At 44.7% G+C, this 17,863-nt stretch overlaps 1 protein-coding gene across 2 annotated transcripts in view; it reads left to right on the top strand.

The window, feature by feature from the left end:
- Nucleotides 1-15,752, top strand: part of MYBPC2 (myosin binding protein C2) — a 241,323-nt gene extending 225,571 nt beyond the window's left edge. For both annotated transcript variants that reach the window (XM_069636959.1, XM_069636949.1), the window contains 6 exons: nt 1,067-1,206; nt 1,560-1,719; nt 5,212-5,348; nt 13,915-14,101; nt 15,193-15,223; nt 15,389-15,752. In XM_069636959.1, the coding sequence (XP_069493060.1) occupies nt 1,067-1,206; nt 1,560-1,719; nt 5,212-5,348; nt 13,915-14,101; nt 15,193-15,203 (635 nt within the window). In that variant the 3' untranslated portion in view covers nt 15,204-15,223; nt 15,389-15,752. The remainder of the gene's footprint in view (nt 1-1,066; nt 1,207-1,559; nt 1,720-5,211; nt 5,349-13,914; nt 14,102-15,192; nt 15,224-15,388) is intronic.
- The last annotated feature ends 2,111 nt before the right edge of the window (nt 15,753-17,863 follow it).

Below are 17,863 nucleotides of genomic sequence, written 5' to 3'. Positions count from 1 at the left end.
AGGTGTTGATAGTTTGTATCGGGTCAGTGAAAGTAATATGCAGCCGCTCCACATATATTTCAACATTTAGGGCCCCAACGAACTTGTCCTGAGTTACTGTGAAGAGATCATTGTGAACCTAACAGCCAATACGTGTTTGTTACTGTTGTATCTGACTTGCATCAGCCCTTTAAACACAACTGGCATGGTATATCTATTTCTTTACTTTACTGCTGCAATATTCCCCAGGGACCTGCAATATACAATAGTGGTAGTATCAGGCCTTCCACCAAAATGGTGGCTGCGGTTAAAATTGTAAATTGTTAAGAATATCACGACATGTTGTGACTATTGACGGGTTCAGTAGATGCTGAGTAAAAGACCAATTGTACTAAAGCATCGCTGTGCTTAACGCACATTAACAAAGGGTTACTAGATATGGTTTTATGTGGACTAGTCCATAGGATCAGAGAAAATGATTTTGAAATGGAGACAAAATCGGCAATTGTTGAATAATATACAGCAGCGTTTCACCTGCTACTCATTAACCCATAGGCAACATTGCCTGACCTTGGGTGCTCGGCCACCTCCATATATTACCAATTGCTGGTCATCCCTTTCACCCTTTGTCCCAGCATTATTTTGTGGAAATCCATTGAGCTATTGGAAATTGTATTGTAGGAATTGACAGCCTATCAGGCTTACCGAGGCTTCCTGCAGGGCCTTTCATTTTTCCTGCATAATCAGTCCTCATGATCGCTCAGAGAACACACATGTATCTTTCTGTTAAGGGTTTAAACCGCAGAATAAATGTAGAATCTTTGTTACTTAAAAAGATGCAAATACATAAATAGTAATGAGTGGCAGATAAGGGTCACTAGCCCGTGCATCCACCACTTCCCAAAGCGCAGTAATGCCTCCGATCGATCTGTTGCCTCCAGTTTTAAACCTTCTGTTCTCCCACCAATGGATGCTGACAGAGGGATTGCGTTCACTGAAGTAGGTCAGTGCTCCATTCCTGCACCTTACAACCTTTTACCGAAGCAAAAATACTGCCCTAATCGTCCTCTCTGCTCTTGAATTTTAGAGAAGCCTGGACCTGCCCAACTTGTTACCGTCAAGGATGTCTGGGGCTTCAATGCTCTGATAGAATGGCAGCCCCCGAAGGACAATGGCAACTCTGAGATCACAGGATACACCATACAGAAGGCCGACAAGAAAACAATGGTGAGTAGGTCCCTGAAATGTGGGGCAAAGGTGAGTTTACATATGGCAGAACATGACTGGGCTGTTTGAAGTCTATTTCTGACTGACTGTCTTTAATCCAAGGGCATTGCACTGCTGGCAAACTAGGAGAATTGCTGACAGGTTGTTGATTCCAATAGATGGGTACAGTTGGATTCTTAACATTTCAGAGGGAATTACTAGTTTGGAATTCTCCCAGGATCACCTATTGCCTATTCTACCTCCATGCACCACATAATCTTGTACAGTATACCCTTAGTCTTGTAATAGTAGCATAGCCTGCCGCAATCCTGCCCTGCCCTGACCGGTTTATGTCTCTGGCCCCCTCTCTCCAGGAGTGGTTCACAGTGTACGAGCACAACCGGCTGACACGCTGCACCATCTCAGACCTCATCATGGGCAATGAGTACTATTTCCGGGTGTACAGCGAGAACGTTTGCGGCTTGAGTGAGAATCCAGGCATCTCTAAAAACACTGCTTTCATTCAGAAAACAGGTGAGCAAGAGTTGAAGTTCTGGGCGATGGCTCCAAGGGCATTGCATGCAAAGGGGGTGCAATGTCTGCATGAGTGTTCACTGCAGGTGTAACATGAATTGTGTTTAATAAACATGACAGAGTATAGAACATCAATTCCTTGTATATCTAAGTGTGAAGTGGTGCATGAATTCCTGCATATGTGCATCGTTTATAAAAGTAGGTATGTGGGTTGAACACAAAATTATCCAAACCAGTCACATGTTTTTAGAAAGGGTGTATTAGGGTCTACGGTGGTACTTTGAGTTTTTTATCTCAGAGCATCGTACTTTACATAGCTGCCCTTTTTGTTACAGAGACCTCCAGTGGTTTCCTGCTGTCGCAGAAGGTCATTAAGTCAGTCTTTTACTCCTTTCATTCCTTCTGCTCACCATGCAATATTTCGTAAATTTACTAGTCATTTTACCAAATCTATTTTAGCATAACATCGACATAATTAGGTTGTGTTCAAAGGAAGACAAAAAGTAAGCTCTATCAAGGTTCAGAAATCACAATGGAAAAATAGGCAGTATGTCTTAGATTTGAAGTAGAGATCGGTAAAGTTGAACTAATGCCCATTCCCTGGATAAGTGTAGATATAGTCTAACGTGTAGTGGCTGGCCAAAGTTCCATCTTAGACACAACAATGAACAGAGCTCCTCATACAACATGCCCTTGTTCACTCTCCTCCGAAATGTTTACTGGATTCAGAGATCTGGTCTCCTGGGGACAGCCTCTGCTTCCTGATGCTTTAGGATACAAACGTGAGGTCTAGGACATAAAGGTGACCTCTACCACTATTGAACTGATCGTTTCAATCTCATCCTTTATGAAAGGGATGTTACAGTTTGCTCTCTGTCCCTTCCTTGGACAAAGGAAATGCGTGAACTAGCTCTTCGCATAGGGATTTCCAGTTTTGAATCTTTATGTGTAAATTGTTTGCGGGCCTAGAGCGTTGGTGTTACTGTGGAATAGTGCTTTTTGGATGACCACAAGTGTAATCTAGGTGTCATCGGGAATCAGTTATGATGTAAACTGTCTGCCAACTATAGGCAATCCTGCAAATTGAACGTTTCATTCTCATGACTGATTCAGGCTTATTCCACTTTAATGATTTGAGCTTCAGTAGAGAACCTCCCGGTACATCATGTTACCACCCATGAAGTCCTCTTCCCACTAATGCCAAGGTGTTGCCAAAAAAGTGACAAGAAAAGTTGCCAGAACACAGTGGTTCAGTTCCTCTTGAGTGGCATAAAATAAAGAAGCATCTTAAGCAACACTTAACAAAGAGCAAAAATGGTATGAAGGAAGTTGACCCACACACATAGGGTTATGATAAGTTACTATAATTAAACAACTGTCAAAGAAGACACATACTGGAGCGGAGTGACAACACACTAGCAGGACCATCCAGAGAACAAACATTGAATTATGCAATAATAGGAAAACATCATCTAGGCTGTCATATGACGGTATAGAAGCCAGGTCACACCAGCTAGACTCAGGAAAAACAGCAAACATTCAAACCAATGCTTTCAAAGCATGAGCTGCAACCAATCGATTCAGCCCTACCGAATTAGCCTTATACAAGAACTGGATCAGCTTGGTATACCAGCTACGTATATCAGCTGGATCAGGTATGTAGAGAACAGCCCACTCAATCAAGACTATATTGAACTCAGACAAAGGATAAAGTAGTGATTCAGGAAAAAAGCAAGACCCAGGAACAGTTACATGGGATTACTCATCCCAACCCCATCAACCTGGACCATCCAATAGCAAACGGATTGCCACTGGCACCATAGGGTAATAAAACACAGTGGCTGAGTCTCACTGGAAACGTGATAAAGAAGAAAACAGGATGCAAGAAGCCCCAATTGAGATCTCACCAGCCGAAGAAGACACCTGAAGCACCAGTACCCAAAAGAGGAGGTGCTATCAAGTTGTCTGGGAACTATAATGGGATCAATAGAACCATTGCACTTCCAGAGATTGCAATTCCTTGGACCCTCATATGAAAGAATGGGCTATGCTACCATAGACACAACCGTATTTGCTGCTGAGCAGCTGATCCCTTCATTCCCTCAAGGCAAAAATAGGTCTACATTAAAAGGTAGGCCTCAGTCAGCTTGTCAAGCCCCACAGAAGACATGCAACGGCGAGAACAGCTGACAATATTTAAGGATAAGTGAAATATAATATATTTAAAAAGAAAAGTAGGGGGTCATAATGGAATCACAAGCTGCAACATTCAGCTTCAGTAAGGAAACTGATTCAGTTCTATGTGAAAATGTCCCCAGGAAAATGTAATCATGTGAAAATGTAGCCAGCAAAAATTCGTTTTAAAAAAATGTACTCATTCAATACAATCAATGCAAGTGTGAAAATGTTGCCAGTAATAAGGTTGCCAAAAAAGCTATTTTAAATACACAAAGGTACAAGGCTATTACCCTAACAATAACCAAAACCTTTGATAAAACCTCCAGAATCTTCCTAACTCCATTCCTAAACCTTCTCCCAACTCTAATTACTAGCATGAACTCTTACAGAACTCAGCATGCTAAAGCATTTTATTTGCATGTTCCTCAATACAAAATCAGTAGAAAATGAACAGTGAAACTAACTCCAACCCAATCACAAGCTCACCCTGGCCATACCCAAACTCCTGCTCCAATCCTTACGTTAGCCTTACCCTAATTGCAACTCTATCACTTACGCTAATAATTACTGTAACCAGTAGGTTTATCCTAACCCCTATGCTACACCAACACCACCAGCCCTCCCTAAGCTTCCTATCCTTTTCTTTAACACGTACCCAAACGATTACTCTATTAGCCCTAGTCTTACCATAACCCCTACCTGAACACTCACCCTGAAAATATACCCTAACGTCTAACCAAACCCAAACATCACCATCCCTGCAGCAACCAACCTGACCCTAACTCTACCCTAATTCTAACCAACATATTTACTCTAACCCTAACCTCTATCCTAACCCTAAAGCAGGCAATTACAAGCCCACAAAACCCTGCTTAACCCTAACAATTATCCTAGCAGCACTACACTGTTGGCTACTTTTCAGCTGCATTTTTCATGACTTTTTGCTTGGCAACTTTTTTACTGAACAGGTATTTTCACCACAGCCTTTTCTGTGACTACATTTTTTTCTGGCAACCTTTTCATGGATACCACGGATTGTCATAGAAATAGACAAAGATAAGCATACCCAAGTTAAGGAGAGGTTTCACATTGTTTTTTGTTTAATAGGGAAAGCATTGTTATGTGTCACTCTGACATGTACTCAACCTTATATTTAAAGACTCAATGGCAATGTTTATTAGAGTAATTGTGTTTGTATTGCATGTTTTGTTGCAAATGTGTGTGGTGTAAGAGCAAGCGTTACTTGAGCATGGTCAAGTGTGGGAAGTGTAAACGTACATACACTTAACATGCATCTTTTTACTTCTCTTCCAGGGCTGATCCATAAGCCTGCAGATTTCAAAGAGCATGACTTCAGTATGGCACCAAAGTTCTTGACGCCTCTGGTGGACCGTGTGGTCGTTGCTGGATATACCACAGCCCTGAACTGTGCAGTAAGAGGTCATCCCAAGGTATGAGCTCTTCTCCACTGTCATACCACTGAGATGGCCAATTAGAATCAATGGCAAATACAGAGAGATCACTTATGAGGCACTAGGGGCAGCATGTCAGTAAAGACTTGGACTGCTCACTTGTAAAAGAATGGACATGTTCATATCATTTCAATCATTTAAATGCTTTTATACATCATACGTAATATCACATATCAGTGTAGAAACTAACATAGATAATGTAACCAACATCTCTGAGGACGAGGTGATGTACTAAAATGGAGATCATGAACAAATTGCCTAGAATTAAGGTTGGCGGAGATAGGTTTTACCCAAATTAATCATTCTTTTTAAAGGCTTCTCTTTGTGACCTCTGTCCCTTTTATTTATACATTGTAATCGCTTTGGCACACTTTTGTATTATGAAGATTATCTTAATTAACTTTTTGACATGAAACAAAAGTTGGTCACATATTGTATACAAGTCACGTTTCACATATATTGCCCATATTTCAAAGGCCTGGTTTGGGCATGAAAATAAACAGTATGTGGGACTCCATTGGGCATATAAAACCAGGATCCACAAGATATCTCAATGTCCCCCACCACACCATATGCCCATAACCAAACACCAAAATTGCCTCCCCGTTCAAATGTATCTCATGCAGTTGCAAACTAAACTTGTCCCTTGATTGGTACAGCAAGAATACCATTATCATTGGTACTCCCCCTGCCATTCACCCCATATTTGATCATACTTATCGCAGCACCATCTCTGCTTGTAGACACATTTCTCAAGCTCAGTTGTTCTATCTAGTCCGCCATTCCATTCTGACAATCTGGGTATCACTGGGCATCTCCACTGCAGGCAACGCCCCCTTTTGACAGTGATTAGAGCCATGCTGATGAACAGCTACCTTGTGTAGAACATGCTGTGTCATCCCAGAAGTCTAGTAATGGCAACTTGAGTTCTATGTCTAGATGTTATCCTAGGACCCTACTTAGCTCAGTGAGTACTTTTGCGATGTATGCCTATTGTAGAGACCATTACCAAATCAAGTGCACAAAGGTGCCCCTATGAGTCTTATGTTTGAGACAGCAGGTGTGTCCCTTCCATCCCATTCCCACTAACCTGTCAAAGGGGTCGTATACTCTATGTAAGATTGTAAAGGATATCAGGCACAGCCTAGTATTAGTCTCAATTTACTTAGGCTGTATAGGTATAGGGCCTCCATCTAGTCCCTGTCCTCCAACGTTCCTAGATCTGTCTGCCCTTCCCCTCTCAGCCTCACCATGGGGTTTATGGTGTTATTAACAATGGGTTTACATAATGTCGAGATGGGTTTGTCAGGGATCCTCTCTTCGCTCACCCACCTTTCCAGTAGAGTGGCTTCTGTTGTTTCATAGACCCCTTTCAGCTGGGAGTGGAGGGAATGCCTAAACTGCAGATACTGGTAACATTGTTCCTTTCTGATGTGGAATTCTGTGTGTAGGCCCACAAAGGATTTTTATTGGCCATCCTTGATCGCATCCCTTATCTTCAATATCCTCAAACTTTCTGACACCCTGCCATAGAGAACATCACAGAATTAGCTTAAAGAGTCATTGCCCATAAGGGAGTTATAACCCTGTCCCATATTCTATCCGACTCCTCAGTTCTTGCCATGTCTATTTTTCCCGCTTGTCCTTCAGCGGAGGGTATGCCTAGTCTGCTTGCCAACAAGGATCCAGCTGGAGTCCACCATCCCATAAGTTCTCTTTCCAAATTTATCGCTAGTCTTTCCTTCCTTGAAAATATCCAATCATTGGCAGACAGCTTTTCTAGCACTCATTGTCCTGTTCTGTCACTTCTCTGTGCCTTTCTTCTTAAATCACCTTTTCACCTGGTGACCCATCTCCCTTGCCCCTTGTGACATTTCTTCAGTTTGCAAAGAGCTTTCCTGCCTCTTTCGTGCTTCTATTTTCCCTTCAGTCTTTCTCTTCTCTCTGCGCTGTTTGGTAGCTCAGCAAGTAACCAATCTTTGTCACCCTACCCTTTGAAGGATAAGAGAGAAGCATAGGAAATGCTGGAAAGCAATCCTGTGCTAATAACTTAGAATATGCAAATGTGTTTCATTGACAAAGATATTCTAGACACAAGTCTGACATGGGGCGGGAGTCAGTGCATGCGTGTGAGGTCTTTAATATGACATACTCCTGAAGCTCGTGAATGGCCTTTTATACTTCTTTATGTTTTGTTCTCTAGAATCTGACACAAGAAAAGGTATGTCCTTTTCTGGGCAAGATAGGCTGTTTGTTCTCCAGTCAGACGCAACAACATCACGACCATCCATGTTCCTCTTACTCAAGATAATTGGCGCTTTTCCATTCTCTAGGGCAATTATGCACACCAGAGCCAGACTCTAGAACATTGACGGCCTTTTGTGCTCTAGTCCAAGCATAAGCATGTGTATGCTCTTGAGACACTGACAAGCTTTTGCTCTCAAGCATGGACAACCTTTTTCTGTCCAAATGGCAATCGTGGTCACATAGATGCAATACTTAAATAATTCCCCACATAATATGAAAATGATCTCAATGAACCTATTAGAAGCAGCAGCAATCCATATAGAAACAGCATCACGTAGAATGTTCCTGGTGCTTTAAGTTCATTTCCAGGCTTGGCTAAGAGGAAATAAATGGCTCCTTGATGCCCAGCACAAGTTACTGGATTCACCTTTTGATGCTGCCCAATTTCATAATTCCACAGAAGAAGACCTCACTAAGGTCAAAACTAATGCGCTTACGGCAAACTCACTAATTGTAATTTGGAAACTAGCTTATAAACCCTCAAGAGCAGACATTCAGCCAAAAGGGTAAACGGTCAAGATCTAAACGGACTTTACCTTTCAATGTTTCCAGCCAAGTGCTCAGGCACAAAAGGACTGTCAAAACAGACCCTCAGCATTCAAAGTGAAAAACACCAAAAGACTACCAAAAGCTTCTGTTCCAGCACTTCTGCCCCTGTGCCCAAACGAAAACAGTGACTGCCTGCAGATTCTAGAACATTACATTCCAGTTAAAAGAAAAATATCCTGTTAGTTTCTGACCTCAACAGTAACAGCGAATTACTCTTTGAGCCTTACAGTGGTGGGATATGTCTTCCTCCACTGTTCACTCCACCTCTTCTCTAACCTTTTCCTCAGCCCATCTAAGCCCTACTCAAAGAGGAAATTTGAAAGCTATTTTGCATGCAAGTAATATAGTCAGTCCCATCATCTGTGATTCCCCATGGGTTTTGCACCTGGTTCTTTGCGATAAGGAACATTAACAATGTTTGTCTTTAAACCATCGTGGCCATCTTCCTTCCTCAATCTTTCCCTTTGTGGTAAAGAAGATGGCAACACCAATACAGAGTATCTGCTCGTTAAAGAAGGAGGAATGGGCCTGTGCAGCGACCTACCTTCACCTCATTTGGCCTGCACATGACAGATCCTTCTGCTTGTCAGCAAGAGGTTAACTTCGTCCGTACAGAGTGCTTCCATTTGGTTTGAGAAGCATGGAACCCAGAATTGTTACAGAAGTAATGGCACAGTGGCAGCTCACTATTGTATCTACAGAATACACGTTTACCCTTATCAGGCTGATTGGGTGATAAGGTCACAGAATCTTCAGGAAGCACGATGAGCATTTCAGAAGTTGCTGTCTCTAGGACTTTCTCCAGCATTGGATCTTTCATGGATTCACATGCTTAGAATATTCCCCGTCGTCAGACTGGGACCCCTCGGTACACATATATAGCCTTTTCCAAAGGAAAACTTTCAACGCTTTTGTGTCCTATCTACGTCCTTCTAGGGCCCGCCTACGCATGCTCTGCAGGCCGTGCTAGTATAAGAGGCCCGCCCCCGCGGCTCCCCTTCAGATTTCAACCGTCTCCAAAGTAGTGGGATCTCCTCGTGTTGTCCTACTGTTTTGTACTAGGTTGCGTTATTGGATTTCGAGTACTATAATGTCCTCTGTGTCAGGAAAAGCGCTGTTCCGTCCATGCGCGACGTGCGGCTTAAAAAAGGTTTACGAGGGGGACGGACATATGGACTGCATATATTGCCTCCACCCTCACCATTCGGCGGATACCTGCGACATATGCAAGGGGTTTTCACAAAAAACCCTCAAAGACCGGAACCGACGCCTGGTGGCATGGCTGAATAATGGAGCGGGGGCATACCCCCCTCGGAGGTGGGCTCCACACAGTCGGCGAAAACATCACGCCGCGCGGCCTCGTCGGAACCACCGGCGAAGAAATCTAAACCATCGGAAAAAGAGTCGTCTGGAAGTCACTCCACTAGAGACTCCTCGGCAAAGAAATCATCCTCATCAAAAAAGCATGAGAAGGAAAGGAAATCCTCCTCTGGCGATCATCACAGATCGACCACGAGTCGAGAGTCGAGTAGAAGCGGACACAGTGTGGAGAAGGCGGGACCGCCAAAACCACCTGCAAAGTCTACGTCGTCGACGGCGGTCCAGTCATCGGCCGCCTCCCTGCCACTTGCACAGGGGGCATCCACCGTCCCGTCGACAATGGCGTCGACGAGGGCCTCGTCGACGGGGGTCCTAGAGGAGGCCTGGAGGCCTGAAGTCTTTGACCCGACCCCCCCGGAGGCTTTGCTACAAGAAAAAGCTACATTGCTGTCCTCGGAGGATGAGAACGAGAGAGTTGCTGGCCCAATAGACCTAGGGCTACGAGCGGCTGATAAGTCGTCGACGAGGGCATCCGTTACTCCGGTTTCTGCCCCTCTCCTCAATCCTCAATCGGTTTTGTCGTTGGATATTCTGTCCACGCTTCAGTCCTTGTTGCGGTCGTTGGACCAGCGACTACCCCAGGCAAGCCTGCCACAGTCACCCGTCGACGAGCCGGGCCCGTCTCGTCAACCAACGCACCCACGCACGCCAATCTCAACACTGGCACAGGAGGAAGGTGAACTGCCAGATTCGGAGTCTGACAGGGGAGCCATGTCGGATATCTCATTATCCCCCTCCAGGGATCCTACCTGGGAGTCAGAGGCGGAGTTGGAAAACCCCAGAAGCCCAGCTCACCCGTCCCCTCCGGACGACATTGCGTCATTCCATTCTATGATGGAGAAGGCATGCAAAGAATTTGGTCTGTCCCAGGAAGAACAGAAAAAGGACTGTTTTTTGTTCGACCACATGGGCAAGAGAAGGAGGTTGGTGTTCTCGATACCAATACTAGACCATGTATGGAAAGAGGGGTTGCAAACAATGAGAAACCCATTCTCAGAACCAGCAGTGAAAGGAAGCCTAGAAAAAAAGTTTAAGGCTCCAGAGTCTACCCCCAAGTGTTTATCCTCCCAACCAACACCGGACTCGGTGGTGTCGGCGGCAGCAGCGAGGAAGGCAAAGGCACAGCACAAGTGCACGACTCCTCCCGAGAACGAAGCGAGACGCCAAGATGCCTTTGGCAAGAAAGTGCTCTCTGTGGGAGCGACCACAGTAAAGGCCGCAAACTCTCTGGCAATTGTGGCCAGATACGATAGGGAGATGTGGCACAGACTAGCTCCGCTACTTGATCATCTTCCAGAAGAACAGAGGAAAGCGGCGATGCTACTGGCCCGAGAGGGTGAGGAAGCCTCAAATCACGCAATAAACATCGCGGTGGATCTCGCTGAGTCAGGCTTCAAGCAAGTCATCAATGGGGTGGTATTGCGTCGACAGTCATGGCTTAAGTGTACCTACTTCAGGCCAGAAGTGCAATACAAGGTCTTAGATATGCCCTTTGAGGGAGACCTTCTTTTTGGTGAGAAGGTGGACGAGGCCCTAAAAGGGATGAAAGAAGATTCGGGCACGGCACGTTCATTGGGTGCCCTCCAGAGTGGCAGAAGTTACAAGTCTTTTCGTCCCTTTAGAGGGGCTTCAGGTAATTCAAGATTCTCTTCTGGAGACAGATCCTTTGCCAGATCGGCTTACCCCTCCCAGGGATATTACAATTGGTCACAGAGGAGCATACTGTAGACTGATATGGTCAAACCTTTTGAACAAAACAGCAGTCCCAGTACTATCGTTTCCAAAAATCTTGGTTGATATGTCTCCGTGCATTCTAGTTGTTCCGTATGCCCTACCCTGGATGTACCACACATAACTCCATTCTTCAGCCAAAGGGAGCAAGAATCATTTGACCATTAGTGCCTATTTAAACAAACATTTGGGCACTGTTTCACTGAAAAGCCCAGCCATGAAGAGACATTTTAAAGGAACCTGCCGAGCTTATGCTCAGTTTAAGGCTCCTTACTGCGTGGGGGATGTAGAGGTTTTAACTGCCTTCCCTTGCAAACCAATTGTACCAGTGTCTTCTTGTTGAACTGTGGTTATTTTCTTACAAAACTGTTTTTTTAGTGGCAGAGTTGTCAGGTACAGTAAATGAGTATGCTCAGAAGAACTTTTCACTGCATTCCATATGGACCCGGACACGTCCTACCTTCCTCCCAACAGTGGTTTCGGCATCCCCCCAGCAGTGAATCTCCAAGTACTTTTTCCCAATCCATCAGATAAAACAGAAATAGTTCTCCACAGTGTTGATGTTAGTAGAGCCATACAATTATTCATAGAACCAACAAGAGAGGTCTGTACCACAAACCTATTATTCGCGATATAAGGTCTCATGCTCCAGGAGTTCAGGCCTCAAAACCTTTCATCTCTCAATGAATAGCATCTTGCATTTCAGAAAGTTAAATACAGAGATGTCTGACGCCTCCTAAGGGAAGGTCAATGTGTAAAAGGAAAGCCCCTTTCCTCCATGTGTCCTATTCTTCATCCCTGGATTATGTGTCATCATTCTTTTTTAAACCTAATGAAAAGGACTGGTAGTTGATGCCAAGCTCATGCGGTAAAGAGTTGGGTGCATGTGCGTGTCCTGAGGATGCCGTGGAACACTTTTATTAAACTAATGCTGCACAAAGAGTGCTCTGATCCTGTCATGTTTCTAGACTATCTGAAATGTTGTCAGGCCTAGTACGATAGTCGCTTGTTTTGTTCCTCCCCTCCCTTTCTGCACCCCTCTCCCTCACCTTTTGTTTTTCTCCGGTTCTACCATAAATGTCATATGGCCTAGTACACTAGTGCCCTGTCTGTTTCCATTTCCTTCCCACTCTCCCCTTCCCTTCCTTATCTATGTCTTAGCACTATCTGAAATGTCTTCAGGCCGAATACGATAGTTAATTTCACATCCTTACTGTTCATGGCTTGTAAGAATGTCATTGCATTTTCCCTTGTTCCCTCCATTGCCTTGAAGTGCTACGAAACACATTGGCCCTCATTCCGAGATTGGTGGTAGTCATGGCGCTATTTGCGACATAACTGCCACCAATAACGGGTCCGGCACCGGTGTAGTTCAATGGGGACTTACCAGTGTAGTCCGACCTTTGCGGGAGCGGTAAGTCCCCATTGAAAATGCCATTCCCCATTCCCATTGAGCCCACATAGGGCTCAATGGGAATGGGGAGGGCGCAAATAACGGGCTCGCGAATGGCAAGCCCGTTATTTGCCCTATGGTCCCCTAACGGGGTGCCCAGTATCCCCTACCGCCCGACTCGGAATGAGGCCGATTGTGTATAGGCGGTATATAAATAAACTGTCATATCATATCATCCCAAACACATAGAGGAAAGGGGACTGGGGACTAGGAGAACAGTAGTCACTATAGTGAGTAACTTGTATTACTATGACCCATCACCCTTTTCAAGCTCCCATAATCCTCATCCTTCTTTGTCACTGTGCCCATGCAGTTGGCTCTCCAAGTAAAACCGTCCACTTTTCAAATTCCTTCTGTTGGTCTTTAAGTCTATCTGTGATTTAGCCCTTCATTCTGATAATTAGGTGGCTATCGCCTGCTACTCTACCCCTCACTCTCTTTCTTCCTAAGCCCTCCTCCACTTTCAACCCCGGTGTCAGCCATGTGATCTTTACTTCTTCCACTCTTTAGGTTTCCTGACTCCTCCCCACTGGAGCGTGGACTAACTGTATCTCATAATGTACTCGCCTGTAATGCTTTATTAATTTCTAATTTCACAATCCCTTGGTTTGGATATAGTCACTTCGCTTGATTCTTACTCATAATCAGTCTTCACCACACTCTTCTGTATTCGGTAATACAATTTTGAATGTAAACAAAGGACTGCAACTCCATACGCACTTAGCTTTATTGCATCCACATAGTGATGGGTTTCAAGAACACCCTTAAACTGCCCCTGTTACCTAAGGAATGAACCCCAGAATTGTGCATGAGCATCCTTACACCACCGAATCAATCCCCAAGGGCTGCTACCTGTTTGAACTATAAATTGGCTACTACGCAGTGTACTTATGTAACCCTTATCTGACTGAGCCATCTGCACATATGCTTCCAACAAACCCCTCCAGCCTCGGCTTTTATGTAGCATCTGTTACCTCATTGTTCCATTATTGTACAGTATCCAGGAATGGGACTAGTCTACCACCTTTTACATTTGTCAATTGTTTCTGTTTCAGGCACAATGTTCATTCATCTAGAAAGAAATATGAAAGATGTATGTATTTACTAACTTGTATATGGTTTCAGCCCAGAGTGGTCTGGATGAAGAACAAAATGGAGATCAGAGATGACCCAAAATTCCTGATGAAACACAACCAGGGCGTGTTGACACTGAATATTCGCAAGCCGAGCCCTTTTGATGGCGGAACGTACACTTGCAAGGCTATCAATCCTCTGGGAGAGGCAGAAGTGGACTGCAAACTGGAAGTGAGAGGTACTACTCGTTCCCTGGTGCTTTGTGGTGGTCAAGGAAGGCTATATATATATGTATAAATATCAGTAATCCCATCCTCCAAATATCACTGGTTCAAATGCAGCACCAAGGGGTTAGTTGTGCAAAGAATATATTAGATTATATATTAAAATTCACAAGCCACTTAGTGGCCATGCTGAGCTCAGGCATGTCCCTGCTAGAGGTTGGCACTAGACAACTACCATTGCCTTTGGTGTGTGTTGGCTCCATTAGAAGAGACGGTTAAAATATACAGTCATGGGCTAGCTGGCATCTCACGCTGTGGCTACAGCGCAGTAGCCTTTCAGAAACACAGGGCAGAAGTGGAAGGGTTAAGGATCTCTGCATGTAGAAAGCCTGCACTGCCATTAGGTGTGGGTTGCTATGTTTAACCCCTAGCTAATTTGATGAAATTATGGATATTTTGTGAATTGAGTGCTTTTGAATGGAATCATCACACTAAAATCTGAACTTCACCCGAGAGCTGCAGGCTTGGTATAGCACACAGAGAAAAACTGCAAGCACCGTCTCCCTGCCCTGCCAGTGTGCATCAAACTTCGGGATCAAAGTGGCTCAATTGGCAAGGGTGGGGTACAGTCTGGAAACTTTATTCAATCATGGCCACACGTTGCAGGGCCTTTTTCCGAATGGAAGAAGAGCTGCTTTATCCCAGGCCTAATAAATGCTTAGTCTTTGTACACCATGCCAACTTGTGGGCCAATGAGTGCCAATTGTGACAGTGCTTTTCAAGGAAAGTAGGCTTACGAAATCCGGGCCCCAAATTCAACACACCTCATGCCAGGACATTCAAATGCTGGAGACAGAGTGGGTTTAACCCAACATTTAAAGGCTTTTTGGGTCAAACGAATTGGCCATCTAGCCAGAAATCTGCCAGTTTTGCTAATATGGTACTTATTCATCGCAATTGCATATTATAATGTCCATTGTGTTAAAAATGAAGGTCCCAAATTAACATTGATCGCATAGCTTGATACTATCCTTCAAGTCTTATGCGACATAGTAATCAGCTTATTCTGTGCTCCACATTCACATTTTTCCCTTTCCTTCCACAGTACCCCAGTAAGCTGCAGTAACACTGGAGAGGTAAGTACTGCACAACTACTTCCCTGGGTAGGCCTGTCCCTTTTAACCTGTTTTCCCAGTGCTCGCTGATTTCCAGCCTCTCCATCCTTTGCCCGTCCAACATGTTAAGCAGTACGGCTGAATTTGCTCTTACCTTGTGCCTTTCTTCCCTTTTTGGCGTTGCAGGCCATCAACCGAGCTGCTTCTGGCACTCTCCACCACTCCACAGGAGCAGCAGAGCAGTCTACAGGAAGATGGAAGTGCTGAAGAACGCCCTTCACGATTGGAACTCCTGGCCCCTTTTGTATTGTTTCCCGCCGTCCCCATAATATGTCAAATCCATCTCCCTGGACCTCTACTAGTATCGCTAGAGGATCAGATGTGAGGACAGTGGTTTGTCTAAAGAAATAGACATTTTCAGGACTGCTTCAATTGCCCCTTTCATGTTTGATGTCCGTGTGCATCCTTCGCCCTCACACCAGCGCATATCTGTATTTTTCTGGAAACGGCCCTTTGCCGAATTTTGAGCAATAAAGGGAATAATACTGTGCCTCTGGTGCCTTCTTTTTAAATTTATTTTGTATTTGCCATATTTTGAAAATGTTACTCTTTGAGTGCGGTGGAATAGTACAAAGATTCACTGAAACTACCGCTGGTATTAAAGAGGTGCAGTTTACGGAGAGGCATAGCACAGGGCCATCAACGCCTTCTCCTATCCTCCACGCATAGTTAGGCGGAGGAGAGGCACACCTGTGCCGTCAAACCAAATGTGATAGGCCTCTTTATCCATCCTGTACTGGAGCACTATATAGCCTGGATTTGCGGCCCAGCTACTGCCACTCAAACGGCACTCTGCAGGAGTACAGCACCAGATCTATGCTTGCATACTTGCTCAGTGTACCGCCACTAAGGAGAAGACAGGCCAGTAGAAATATAGGCAGAGTGTACAGTCAGCAGGGCGGCAGATTTTCAATTTCTCAAGCACCTACAGAGGAGAATAGACATGTTTCTTGAAACATTTGCGAGCCCCTCAGTCAACATTTTCAATGCTCCTAGAAGATGATTTTGTATTTGAATTAAACTTTATTAACCCATTTCGACCATTGCATTTAATGATATTTGAGATTCATTTCAATTCTTAATAAAAAGGACAACATATTTCACTTGAAAAACGTACAGACATAGTTGGTCTTGCTGAACTACTACATAGTAAACTTCAATTTGATTTTCAGAATGGGCAATAAACAGAACTATTTTCTCTTAAACTCATGTGTATGTAAAATGTCCTCATACAAATTCATTGTGACTATCTGAAAAAATAAGCTTATTTTCTATTTCGTAAGACCAACATGCCAAACCCTAGGTCAAACCATGTAAATTGTGTCCCTTATTGCAAATAATTGAAGCTCCTACCATCCAGCTGCTCGTATTTCTTTTTAAAGCAGGCTTAGTGCGGCTCGACATCGTCTCTCGACACCCTTGTGTTTGGCCGCGCACCTTTTTTCTAACCCACTCATCAAGCTGCTCAGAACACACGTAGAATATTTCGACTTTTTTGAAATTCTTGCTATGCCATCATGTAGGGGCCTAAACCATCCTGATTCAAGTGCTGCAAACACTGCAACCCGAACATTTCCCTCATGGACCCAAACACTGTCTGCGTGTGGTGTCTCTGTGTCGGACATGATACAGAGCACTGTGGTTCTTGTCTGCCCATGAACCTGAAAATAGTGGAGGAACGATCGGCTTAGCTGGCCCTCGGTAGACAGCAGTTGAAAGCTCCAGCAAAGTCTGTATCGAAATCCGCAGAGCATGAGATGGAAGGGTCTAATCACGAGAAACTTCGGGAAGGAAGACATCACAAACATTTTTAAAAAACAGTCACACTCGCATAGCGAGTCCCACTACTCTTCTTCGTCATCGTCGCACAAAAAGAACCACCAATGCAGATGCGATTTTGACTCGTCGGACAAAAAAGGATAAGTAATACCCTGCAATGGTTGCATTGAGGGAGAAGTGGGAAGATTTTAAAAGGCAAATACTGAACGTTTTTGGGACAGGTGCCACTGGTTAGGCTTTGGCCTGGACGCAGCAGGGGTCTTGGTTCTGACCGCGCCCTTTTCGTCCGACACAAAGGTAGCCAAGGGAGGTCAAATGCCCTTGTGCTCGACCTCGAAGGAGAAGCTTACTCCAGGGGTGATATCGCCAATGCTCACCCGCGAAGTTCCTCCACCAGCAGAGGCTCCACAGGATTGAAGTTATGTACCAGAATCGGGATCTTATTCCTTCAACTCAATGCGGTCAATCTTTGATGAGGAGGGCGACCCAATCCCTTACAGGATGGAGCCGCTGATGATCATGACCATGGGCCTGTTGCCCAATTTTGTGGCAGGGCAAGCAGGGTTACTGGAACAGGCGGAGGGACTCCACAACACAAGCAGACTAGAGTTCCAGCAGGCGGCCCCTTACGCACATCCGAATGCTCAATACCGCAAGGCGGTCGAGAGGGTCACCATGGAGCTTGGACTCAGAGTCCCGTCGAAGCTATCATTAAAGTATGAATTGGCCAATATCCTTGACCGAGGACTGCAGGCAGAATGTGCCGTGCCATGTAATGCTCCCATAGCAGACCTCGTCACCTGCAGTATGAATTGGCCAATA

Source organism: Ambystoma mexicanum, chromosome 1q, assembly GCF_040938575.1.
Source record: "Ambystoma mexicanum isolate Mex_15411 chromosome 1q, UKY_AmexF1_1, whole genome shotgun sequence".
Taxonomy (NCBI): domain Eukaryota; kingdom Metazoa; phylum Chordata; class Amphibia; order Caudata; family Ambystomatidae; genus Ambystoma; species Ambystoma mexicanum.
The sequence above is the reverse complement of the archived record's forward strand: the minus strand, read 5'-3'. Positions and strand labels throughout refer to the sequence as shown.